At 44.3% G+C, this 13,039-nt stretch overlaps 1 protein-coding gene across 1 annotated transcript in view; it reads right to left on the minus strand.

Annotated features, from left to right (window-relative positions):
- Nucleotides 1-13,039, minus strand: part of Myo16 (myosin XVI) — a 297,006-nt gene that overhangs the window by 229,565 nt on the left and 54,402 nt on the right. Inside the window, exons 10-12 of the mRNA XM_050136512.1 lie at nt 7,248-7,358; nt 3,443-3,508; nt 989-1,116 (exon numbers count right to left, since the gene is read on the minus strand). Coding sequence (XP_049992469.1) covers nt 989-1,116; nt 3,443-3,508; nt 7,248-7,358 — 305 coding nt within the window. The remainder of the gene's footprint in view (nt 1-988; nt 1,117-3,442; nt 3,509-7,247; nt 7,359-13,039) is intronic.

Raw genomic sequence — 13,039 nt, forward strand, 5'->3', positions numbered from 1 at the left:
TGTTTAATGTAAATGAAGAAGTGAGGGTTTTTTTTCCTCTCATAATATCAGGCATTATTAGCCTTAAAATATGTCCTAAGGAAACATGAGTGAGGGTATGTTAGTGAGGAGTTTGAGGGAGGGGATTACCATAAGCAAATGAATGTAGAATTTGGGGTGAACCAAATTTAGACAGGTCTATCCAAGGGACTCCTACAGAGAACTGAGAGCTCCCTCTCAGCAAAGCCCCCAGAGCCCTCTCTCCAGCCCTCCATCCTGGTTATGGAAGCAAGTTGAATTTATTAAGAATGTGTTTTAAGAATACATTTGAGCGTGGGCACTGTGAGAGAAACAGAAGCATGGACAATAACAACAATACTGCCCACACTGAAAGGTCCCTCCAGAGACAGCAGGCCAATCCTTAACCATTTCTTGAACCTTCTAAGAGTGATCACATGCCAGTCCTCCTTGTGGCTCTTCCCCTCACATCTCATTTGAAGAGTTTTATTCCACGCTAAACTGTCTTTCTGTGGTTTGAAAAACTGCTTTACTTTTCCAAGAAAGCCACCTCCTGAGGCATACAGGGTGGAATGGGAGCAGGGGTGAATACTAGGAGCTGGCTGGGAAAACCCTGTCTTATGAATAAATAAGGCTATAATTTGAAGAGTAGGACCTTATGTAAACCAGTGTCTTAGGTCCAGTAACATGGCAAGCTTTTCTTTCTCCATGTTTGTTTCTTTGACTTGAAAGCAGATTGGCTGTGTTGTTATTTTAAATCTTCGAGATGAAGTATGTTTCAGGTTACTCGTTCCTATGGGCTCTGCTATACCTCAGGTGACTTCTAGAAGAAATCTGTCTGTCCCTTCTAACAAGACGGACTGCAGACACAGTGAGTGGGGAAATGGAACATGACCCGGTCCTGGGATCTGCCCGTGGCAACGGGCTGGCTCGTCTGAGGATGGAACATGCCCCGGTCCTGGGATCTGCCCGTGGCGATGGGCTGGCTCACCTGAGGATGATGTTCTGTGGCCTTTGCTCCTGGAACAGCCTGTGGAAGGCCCGCTCTGCGCAGGAGAAGAGGTGGGGTGGGAGTGAGGGGCTGCGCTGGCCCGTGGGGCTCAGGTACAGCTGGGACACCTGTGGACAGCAGACCAAAGATGAAAGACCCAGCTACCTCTGCCCTGCACACCACTCAGCTGAAGAAATCTTGAAACTGAAACATGTTTCTGGGTCTTCCAGAAACCTGGGGCATCCAGAGAACACCTGTACAATTGCCCTTCTCTCAGCCCAATAGTGACAACTTGGAGGTGTTGATTTTAACTTTGTTTCTTGGTCCATGAGTCTTAAGCTATTCTGATGACTCAAAGAAAATCACCTCACAAAATTTCAGCCTAGTAGCTGTCCATTAAACAAACTTAAACTGTGACATTTCACATTATATACAATATTTGGTGCCAACACTTTAAAATCATTAGGATTGTAAGCATAGGAATTAATTTAACAATTCTCAGAGATACAGAAACATAATTGCCTTAATTTTAGTGACTGTGACCTATGGCTGCCACTGGGAGTTACTGCTAGTATTTTCAGTGCTCTGGGGACTTTTGTTTTCTTCTAAGTGACAAGAACTAAGTGTAAACTCACTAAAAGGAACAGTACAGAGTCATGAAGACATGTCAGGCACCTCGCAGGACAGCACAAAAGACCACAGCTTTTGTACTTAAGACATTGTTATAATACTATTCATGCCTGGCTCCTGGATCTGCAATGGTGGCTTCAAAGGGGGCATTGCTATTAAGAAATGAGTTGATCACCAGTGTACATTTACCAGGCATATGGAGTATAATGTGTATAAATCACTACAGCAGACATTGTAGAAGCATGACTCAACAGCAAAGGGTGGAAATAGTGCCAAGCCTTTCCCTGGCACTCATCAATAGCCATCCGTGAACTAAACACCAGTCAATAGCCATCTATGAGCTAAACACCAGTCAATAGCCAACCATAAACTAAATACAGGTCAACAGCCATCCGTGAACTAAACACCAGTCAATGGCCAACCATGAGCTAAACACCAGTCAATGGCCAACCATGAACTAAATACCAATCAATAGCCATCTATGAACCAATCAATAGTCAGCCATAAACTAAACTCCAGTCAAGAGCCAACCATGAGCCACACATCAGTCAATGGCCATCCATGAACTAAACACCAATCAATAGCCATCTATGAAGTAAACACCAGTCAATAATCATCTGTGAATGAACTCCGTGCACAGGGAGTTTCCCAAAGTGACTGGGCAGTGTCACCACGAGATCATTCAACACAGATGAATTGCTGTGCAAAGTCATTCTAGTTAACCTGAAATCACAGTGTGATTTACAGTAGTGAAGGGTAAAAACCATGCGAGTAGCTCCCTGGATTTTATGCATCTCCACACCTGCTTCAACTGTAAAACAGGACCCATAAACAGCAGGTGCCTGGCAAGAATGAGCCAACCTTGGAAGGAGCTCAGAACGGTTGTGGCTCTGTCCTCTGTGTGTCAGGCTTCTGTGGACCTGCAGGTGCCCACGGGTGAGTCAGAGGCAGGGCTGGACAGGATGAGAGTTCCATGGAGTGGCACACCTTGGTCCTTGGTGAGGAGGGAGAAGGCGGTGGAGAGCAGCTGCCCTGCTTTCAAGAGCCATGTCTGTAGGAATTGTGCAATTCCTTCTGGACCAGGAAGAATGCTTTTTCTCTCCCTCCTTCTGTTTCTTTCCCTCCCTCCCTCCCTCCCTTCCTCTTTCCCTCCCTCCTTCATCCCTTCCGTTACTCTTTCTCCACCTCGCTATGGATGTCAGGAATGTACATTTATTCCACAGCTCCTCTTTGCCAGGCACCTGCTGCTTGTGGGTCCTGTTTTACAGTTGAAGCAGGTATGGAGATGCATAAAATCCAGGGAGCTATTCGCATGGTTTTTACCCTTCACTACTGTAAATCACACTGTGATTTCAGGTGAGCTAGGATGACTCTGCACAGCAATTCATCTCTGTGTTGAATGGTCTCATGGTGACACTGCCCGGTGACTTTGGGAAACTCCCTGAACTCATCTTACTTCCCATCTCCACTCCTCTAACCTGAGAGAACCTCAGCAGGAAACCAGGTGTTGAGATGGGGATCTCACCCAAATGATAGCAAATCAGCCAAGGATGCAGGGAAAGATACTGCATTGTTTATTCTGTCTGGTAAGCATCATTAGAACAGTTACTATTTAAATGTAAAAGACACCTTGGTAAAGTAACTTTGATTTCCCAAGTTGCCTCAGAATAATACATTAATGAGACCATCATGCTAAATCAAGGGAGAACAAATCTCAGAAATTTTGTTTTGATTTGTTATTCCTTTAGTTTTTATGTCACCGAACACAAATGTGTACGCCCCATGAATGCCACTCTAAAATGGTATTTGGGGTGTTATACTCACCATAGTGGAGTAAATTGGGAGTTCTTTGAATGGGTTAACAAGCAAGAAGATGTCCCCGATAAAAGTCTGTCAAAAAGATGCAAACAGTTCATGAATCACATGGATAGAATCATTTAAAATTGTATAATTTGGAAACCATTGTGGGAAACATAGTGAATCAATAAAAGTCATATTCTAGTATTTTAATTGACCCAAACATTCTTCGGAAATATAAGATTCATATACAAATTAAATGAAGCATTTAGGTTTGTTCCATGAAACACAAGTAGTGAATGGTTAGATTCTAAGAATTTACTGCAAAGAGATTTTGTGAAAATCAGTCTGGATAAACATATAGAAGTAAAATAAACAAGCTCACAGCAAGAGGAAAGTGGGGGTAGTAAATTTTATGCTACTATAGAGTAAAAAAAAAGACAAAGTGTTAGTAAAGTTCAAAATCAAATATTTCATTAACAAAGTTGAAGTAATGAGATATAAAGGCTTAGGAATAAATGGACTAGATATTATAAATGCAGATTTAAGTACATATATGTCTGCAATGACAACAAACACACATGGTCCAAATACTGCAGCTAAAAGACAAAGCTGCAGAACTGGGTGAAAATGGTGGATGCTGCTACTTCAGAGAAAAATGTCACTGAAAGGAAGACCAGGACAATTTGGCTGGCTGTACAGCCAGCTTTTCTGTTGCTGTTGTTCAATGTATATCTTTCTTTATTCTTTTAAAGAGAAACAAAAAAGCTGGCTATACAGCATCACCCCACAGAGATGTAGCTTGGGCTGCAACACTGGGGACTGAAAGGTAGGTATTTCATAATGAGAAACTGACACAGCACTCAGGAAGAGACAGCAGTTCTGTGCTTCCCTAATAAATCAATCTACCACCAAGTGTCTGAAACAAAGAGTGCGAAGAAGGAACTGGGGCTCCCCAGGACAAGCAGAGATTTCCCAGTTTTGCTTATTGGAATGAGCAGAAGAGAAATTGACATAATTACTGCTCTGACCAATGATTCACTCAGAAAGCATTGCTAGAGACAGGAGAGGCTTATCCTCTACGTTAAACACAGAAGGGTTGTTTAAACTTAGAGGATGTGAGTGATACAGTGTGAAGGTGGGAAGCTTTGGACGCAGTGTCTCACTGAACACTGGGAACCAGCTAAGGCAGCTTAGGTGTTAGCACTGGAGAATAAATGGGAACTGCTTGCAGTGTAGGCGAGATTAAGATTTTTAACGTCAGCAAGTGTTTCTCGATGGAGATCTACCATCTGTTATTCAGGATCAAGACTGGGCACCCCAAATCCACACTCCGCTGTGAGAGAGTTTCGTATTGGGATAATTCTTACAGGAACTTGAGATCCTCCTTGAAATGTATGTTGAAACAGGCAAAATGGGATCAACAGAAATATGATCCGACATTATGACAAAGACATCAAATGTGATGCTATATAAACCGTCAGAACTGAAGAGGGCACTCTGAGAAAGTGGACCATGGCCACTGCTCTGCAGCAAAGGGTTTTCTCAGCTGTGGACACGTGCGCCCCTCAGGGCTCTGTCCTAAGGAGTCACTTTCTCATCGCTCTGGATTTCTCTTCCAGCACCGAGCAGGCATCCTAAAGCACAACCCCAGGTGCCATGTGTGAGCCTTTAGTTGGTGAGTCTAGGACAGGGTGCTCTGAGCCATTTGACCTCCCACTGAAGTGCTCCTTGGGGAGGTTCTGCCACCTGACCTGGGGCCCCCTGAGCAGAAATTGCATAGGCAGAAGGTGGGGAGATGGGTCATGAGAGACCCTAGGGCTGTCAGGATTTCCTTGCTCTGGTTTGTCTAGCACTGTCTTTTCTGGGCGAGCCAGAAGTACCAGGGGTTTCTGCATTGACTTTGCAGGCTGTTTCCTTGTGAGCCTCCAGACCCATTAGTTTCTATTCAGAGACTACCACTGGCTGGCTTCTCTGCAGTCCATGAAGGACCTGATGTGTGTTCTGGTCTCTCTGGTACGGTGGACAATCATTATTCCAGACAAGTATTGTTCTTGTTCTGTGCATTTTCTGGCAAGCTCATGCCTCATCACCGGCAAGCCATTCTGTTTGAAGAGTTCGGGAACTTCCCACTGTGGCAGACTTGTGGAAATTCCCCAACCTAATGTCTGACTGAAAGTTACACACTCAGGATCCAAGCAAGACCCCGCTGGTGTGGACCATAGTGTGGATGGGGTGAGTAGATACTTAATACACAAAGCAACTGCACAAGTAGGAAGGAATTAAGGAACAAAACCAACCCGGTCTTTGCACGGATTTGGTGGCATAAAGCCTTCCAGAGGCTGAGGCAGGAGGATTAAACGGTCAAGTCCATCCTAAGCTGTTGAGTTCCAGTCCAGTCTGGACAATTATCAAGATCTTTCTTAAGCTAAAGAGTGAGGAAATGGCCAGGGATGTAGATCAATGGTACAGAACTTGCCTAGAATGCATAAGACTGTATATTTATAGTCCTTGGTACTACAAAAATGAAACAAGTTTTAAAAAAATGAAAATAAGAAATACTTCCCAAAAGCTCCAGGGAGTAATAGAGCCCGACACAATCACAATCAGGTGTAACCACTTATGCTAATGGCAGTTCCGACTACTGTGATGCACATGCTTGATTTCAAGTATATTTTGTGTGGCAGGCAGTGGACTGAAGCCTTGCCAGGCTGTGCTGCAGCTTCACAGGTTAATCAGGACCTGTCTGAAAATTCGTTGCTTGTAGGGAAATCTCAGTCTTCGCATTTACATGAAAATGACTTAATCAGATTCTCAGTAGATTAGGACTAAATGGGTGTTATCAGGGAATGTGACAGATTCCTGCATAATCAGAGATCTCCCCAGGCATTCTGACTGAATTGTCCAGGGCTCAGTGAGAGGAAGAGAACAAAATCAGCCAGCAAGTGGGAGCGGGGAGGAGGGGAGGGAAGGAGGTGGATTGTGAGACTTATGTGCAGGTCGTCTACACTGTTACCAGTATTAGAAAAAGTAACATACAGAAAAAAAGTAAGAACCACTTTTAATTCCTTCTCCATTTAAATAGTATTTTTTGTATTCCTTACCAGGATACAAAAATCTTGCACACAAGTTTACTGCACAGAGAGATACTTCCTGAGGACTGGGAGCTGTCAACAGGCTGCCCACTGGGCAGCTAGAGGCTGCACTAACCACTGACCATGCTAGAGCCTCTCCTTTTCCTTTCCCTAAGTGGGAAAGTGAAAGTCTCTCAGAGGCAGGCAGAGGTCAGACAGGCAGCTCAGCTACAGATCTTGCTGGCCCTGGAGAGATCTCCCGCTCCGTCAGGACAACAGGAGAGTGCACAGTGAAGGAACAAATGAAACAGGTCTAGAGAAGATTTTTACTGTAGATGTAGGAAAGAAAGCGAGGAGAGGGAAGAGTCCAGGCTGAACATGACCAGCAGACTAAATCCAGACCATGAAAGGAGAGAGGGGCAGAAGTGCAACATGGGAGCCCAGGAGAAGCAGGTAGGACCAGGAAGCCAAGAGAACTGTAAAGCCAAAATGGCCGAGACTTACAGTGGGGAGGGAAGGGGAGTCCAGTTCCTGGGAGGGAGAGGTTGAGGGTAGGGTACAGGATGAAAAATGCCCAGAGTACTGAAGGATGCTGGGAGAGCTGACCGGCATCTGATCTAACAGGCTAATAGGTACCAGCTTACACTCAACTCTGAAATCTGGAACTGTGCTGAACGTGACAGAATCATCACCAGAGTCAGAGGGGCTCCCGACGTCAGTGGGACACAGCGGGGCATCACAGTTCTGTGGGTACTTACATGGATCTGGTCATTCCCAAAGCGCTTCTGGATTTCATACAGCAGGCTGCTGTCATTAAGCTCACTGAGTGTGGCCAGGTCATCGCTGGGAGCTGGAGGCATGAGCTGGACCTGTGGGATGGAGCAATGACCGAGCTGGTCAGCTTTAGTCACTTTCTGATTAGTTCTTCATGGGTGCAGGTTCCAGTTTCAGAAACCCCTCAAACTCCTGAGACCGTGTGAGTAAAACTACATTGTTCAAAGGTAGGAGGGTGAAGAACGAGTCTGCCTCCATCTTAGGCTCTAAAGTCATTTTATAGTAAAGAAAAACAAGGTTCATTCCTGCTTATGATTAAACCTGTTTCTCAAGGATTGGGCTATGCCCCACTCACACATTAACTACGAATGGTGCTGTACTCTCTGTTCCAGGAATGGCAATCGTGTCTTTGTTTTAAAAAGTTGTTTATAGCCATTATGCAACACTACCTTTGTTTCAATAAGCTATAAGACCACCTATGACGACCTAGTTATGACTATAACTGCCTTGCTATGCCCCCCTTGCAGCCATGTCTGTGTTTCAGGAGGGACTAACTTGTCATGATTAGGTTCTGCTTCCGTAACCCTGCCTACTTTGCCCGCCAAATTCCCCATTTGGAAACCCCCTACCCCTGAGCTGTAACAGCCTCATCTTTCTCACATCCAGGGCTGATCTCTCCAAGCCCACCTGAGGGGGAGGCAGCCTGTGTACATGAATAAAAAATGCTTTCATTAGCTGCTTGCCTGATGTAATTTGGCCATGATGATTTGGGTCAGTGGTCTTTCTCTTCCCATCCTGGGATTAACAATGGTTCAAGGAAGACAAAGTTATTCAGATAAGAATTTGTACTACACATTTATAAGTGACATACGTGTGTATGTGCACGTGTGTGTGCACGCGCACACACACACACACACACACACACACACACACACACACACACTACATGGCATCTTGTGCTCCCGAAACTTTAAAGTCAGATCTGTTTGTTCCACATCCTTGAAGAGCTTAGCTGATGAATTCAAGTATTTGTAGCTTCCAAAGCTAATCCCATGAGACTGTTTGGAGCATAGAAAGGCAAGGGGGTCAACTTCTGCCTTCTTACAGGACAGGGTCAGATCTTCAGGGTAGAACCCAGATTTGGGGCTTGTGATTTTTATTCTGTTTTGCATTAACTTTAAGATTAAGGTATCTGTGAGATTAGGTAACTGTCAGGAAGAAAAATGGCACCTTCTACCTTTCAAACCGAGCAACATTTCAATGATTATCTCAAACGAGTTATTTCAAAATAAATATTTCAAATAAATCTAGATGAATGTGGTCTCTTAATTAGGTGAAAATCAGCGATCTCCAAGTGAGACATACGTACGCTTAGTCTAATAGGCACAAAACATGCTCTTACAGTAGACACGATGCATAGGAAAGAGCAGCTTTGACTTTCTCATGTCAAGCGTGGGCAGTGACAGAAGGAAAATCTGTGAAGGGCCCTGGGAGCTGGGAACAAACACAGGAAACCTTAGACGAAAGCAAACGTGTTTGTGCTTTCTGTGCCTTTTTCTGCAGCCCTGGGTCTCCTTGAATTTCATATCTGTATTATTTACTATGTGTTCCTTTGTTGAATAATTTAAATATAATTATCACTGCTTATCAGGTATCTACAGAGTGAAAATCAATACACATCTTAAGCCACTAAATTTAGAACTATTTCTCCAAAGCTAGAGAATACATAACAAGATGAAATCTTTCTCTCATGTCTCTCAGGCTGCGTCTTGCCCAAGTACATGGACAGCAGGAGAAGAGACTGTCCTGGGCATCTCAGAGCTCAGGAGGGCAGAGTGTTACATAACCCTCTAAGAAGATACCATGGGTGGGGTGCTTGGACATCAATCCATTTCTCTACACGAAACACAATATTCTAACAGAAGCATATTTACTCTCAGAACCAATCTGTACAATATGCCTGGCCTCTAAATTTCCAACCACCAGCCACCTGTCCCTAAGACTCACACACTCAACTTGGGTGGAGAAGTTGGCCTAGTGTTAGCTCTGAGGCTAAGGTGTAGCATAGGTGTGCTAAGTTACACACCTCAAGGGGGCTCATGTCAACAACCACTCTGACAACTTTCCTGAGGGATACCCTGGAAGGAGGGAGGCTGGTGGGCAAGTGTGGACATTACCAGCTGGTCTATTGCTAAATAAAATCTTAGTGCAAATGGCTGAGAGAGCTGAAGGTTTGCTAGGATGTATTTGGGAAAAGGAGAGCAGGAACAGGGAACACTGTGGTGAGACCTTCTAGGGTAGGACAGAGACAGGCTCAATTCAAATACTTGGCAGGGTTGACGATTAGGGAACAGGGAGGGGTCCTGTTCAAGGTGGAGCTTCTCTCCCCAGCTAAACCTCTCCAAAACACCCTCACAGACACACCCTGAGGTTTGTCTCCTAGGTGATTTCCAATCCCATTCAGCTGATAACAAAGATTAACTATCAGAGTTGGTAGTTTAGGAGTTGGGCTGGTTACCACTGTACAACAAACAGCAAGGGATGGAAAGGCAGCCCAGCCCGGGATGGTGATGATCAGCTCCAGGAAGAGATGTGGTAGTAGTTCACAAGGTTTCTAGCTTATCTACTCTCTGACAGGCTTTGTGTTCACAGTTAGATACAAAGATAGACAGACAGAGACAGACAGAGAGAGAGAGAGAGAGAGAGAGAGAGAGAGAGAGAGAGAGAGAGAGAGAGAGAGAGAGAGAGAGGGAGAGAAGTTATGCTATCTTTCATCTCAATGTGTTCTCGAGATTACTGGAGGGAGAAGCAAAGACATAAATAAAAAATCACAAGTGCAGAAAGTACACAGAAGAAAGCAGATCTCTGAGAAAGTTTGCTCCGTGGTAATTTAGATCGGTCTCCTTTAGGGCTGTGCTCAGGTGAAACTGGGAATCATTTAGAAGGATGAGTGTTGAGGATGGAAGGGAGAATCAGGATTACACGTGGGACGCCCATTGTTGATGCTGCTACATGGCTGTGAGAGGCAGCAAGGGCAGCTGGTGTGCTGGAGGAGCGGTGGATCTCGGAAGACCCCAGGAATGGCTACATAGTGCCAAGGCTCCTGCAAAGCTGCCCAGGGTCCTAAGTGGCTGGACGACATGACTGACTTCACTTTGTTAAAGTATCCTGTTGGCAGCTGGTGAAGGTAAAAGGTGGAAGTGCCAAGCCCACTTAGTAATTACCAAAGGTCACAGGAGGGCCACAAAGGGAGTACAGGGAGGGGGCAAGGCTGGCATATGGTGCTGGTTAGTCTTACATCAACTTGACATCAGCTAGAAGTCATCAGAGAGGAGGGAACCTCAAAAGGGAAAATGCCTCCACAGCATCAGGCTGTAGGCAAGCCTGTGCGTCATTGTTTTAATTAGTGATTGGTGGGGGAGGGCTCAGCCCATTGTGAGTGGTGCCATCTCTGGGTTGGTTCCTGGGTTCTATAAGGAAAGCAGGCTGAGCAAGTCATGAGAAGAGAGCCAGGAAGCAGCACCCCTCCAAGGCCTCTGCATCAGCTCCTGCCTTCAGGCTCCAGCTTTGATTGACTTCCTTCAGTGGTGAATAGTGAGGTAGAAGTATAAGCCGAATAAACCCTTTCCTCCCCAGGTTGCTTTTGGGCATGGTGTTTCACTGCAGCAATAGAACCCTCACGAGAACACAGTGAAGAAGAAGGACTGGCATGCAGGACTAAATTAGAAAAACTGAAAGTTTTATGGTAACAGTGAAGTGTTTTTTTGTCTTTATATTATTATTATTTGCATTCTATTCTCATAGACTGGGATTTTTATCCTTGGATATAAGAGGAATCCAGAAAAAGTAAAAATGGAAAAGTATACATTTTTCTAAAAAGAAAAAGTCCTTACATGGGGAAAGATGTGAAATGAAACCTTTACCATGGATGCAGGTGCCTGTGGAGGTCAGAAGAGGTCACTGGACCCTCCTGGAACTGGAGTTGCAGATGGCTGTGAGCCACTTGATGTGGGTGCTGCAAACAGAAACTAGGTCCTCTGAAGAAGCAGCGAGTGCTATGAACAGCTGGGCTATTTCTCCAGCCCCTATCATTTTAAATGTCTTTGCAAGCATCCCCCCAAGTATGGTATAGATACATCCACAACTATGAATGTGGTTATGTGGATAAATGTATAGTCAGACATGTGTGTGTGTATGCATGTGTATAATTACAAGAATGTTGAACAATTAAAAAAACAAGGACAAAATTAGATGCAAGTTAGTATACATTTTTAAATCACCCCAAACATTCATTAAAATAAGAAAAATTAAGAGGCATACTTTCCATCAAGGCAATAAAACTTCTCTTATACCCAACGACAAGGCTAAGATGCTCATGCCAGTTTCTATTGCCGGTTGAGAAAGCATGACTGATACTGACAGAAAGCCCACGTGAGCTCTTCCCTGCATCCAGATAGAGTCCCCCATTCTCATCCCCAGTGGCACATTCTCACGGAAAGTACTAGACCGACAGGAGAATCAGTGAGCTGTTTGGCCTGCTTACGGTAACACAGGGTGACTAACATGATGGCATCAGAGTCCAGGGGACAGGTGGCTCTTTGTAGTCCTCAAGATTACAAAGTCAGCAGAAGAGGGCTCTGATGCTCACTTCTAAGGTTTCAAAGGCACGAATCCTTTACAGAGACTTCACACACACACACACACACACATACACACACACACACACACACACACAGATTGTTCTATGCCTTTTGTGGAAACTGTAGATGCCACTAAGTATCCACTTGCACAGTTACAATTTGGTAAAGCCACATCTTACAAGAACCCAGAAGAAGAGATGCTAACTGGTTTTAAGTTTCACAAATGTTCCACATTCCATGTTTGTTTCTAAACTGTTACTGTGTACTTTGTCGATTTGAAAAGTCTTCCTTCCAAGGCTCTCCTACAGCATGTGACTGCAGAACCCAGCCAGCTATGTAGCACAGCCTCTTCCATGGAGAACCATCCAGTGGCTCACTGTTCAAAGCGTCTGTGATCTGTCTTGCAGGAGGTACTCTAATGGGTTTAGTAAGCGCTCCAGGTCAGTTAAAAACAAATCCCCACCATGGCCTCCTAAAAGGCAAGGTGAGGAAAACCATTAGAGTATGAAGGATACATAGGAGATGGCAGCAAGGACACAGAAACCGCCCTACGAGGTCCCACATGCTGACGTGGGGATGTAAAATCATCTTAGCTTTGAAGACTGCTTTATGTCTTCTAGGGACCGCATGCTAAATGGTCACTTAACTCTATTAATTTGCTAGACAGAGTAATTTTGTCTCCACAGAGACTCAAACTTGAGCATTTACATGAAAGAATAGTCCAAGTTTGTACTTCTTTAATTAAATAAGAATTTATTATTGTACTACTGCCAGGCCAAGACAGATATTTAATAGCTTGAAGACAAATTAATGGTAGCATAGAATAACTCACATATAATCACTAACTACCGGGCACGTGAGGATTCTAATGGCATCATAATGATTCTGTGAGTAAGCTTCATTAGTGGTAACTCTAACTGATCTCAGCTTCTACACACTCTGTGAGCCAGTTAAAAAATACTTCAAAATAAAGGCCTCCTCCCAAACATTTTTTTTGGTTCTTTGATTTAGCTAAAGCAATTTAAACTAAGGTTTAATCCTGAGAAGAGGGCACCCTAGTTAGTTTTAACTCTCTACGAGACACAACATAGAATTACCAGCAAAGAGAGTTAACAAGGAATTATCTAGATCAGGCT

This window comes from Alexandromys fortis, unplaced genomic scaffold (genome assembly GCF_014885135.2).
Source record: "Alexandromys fortis isolate MF-2015 unplaced genomic scaffold, M_Fortis_MF-2015_v1.1 scaffold_3, whole genome shotgun sequence".
NCBI lineage: Eukaryota > Metazoa > Chordata > Mammalia > Rodentia > Cricetidae > Alexandromys > Alexandromys fortis.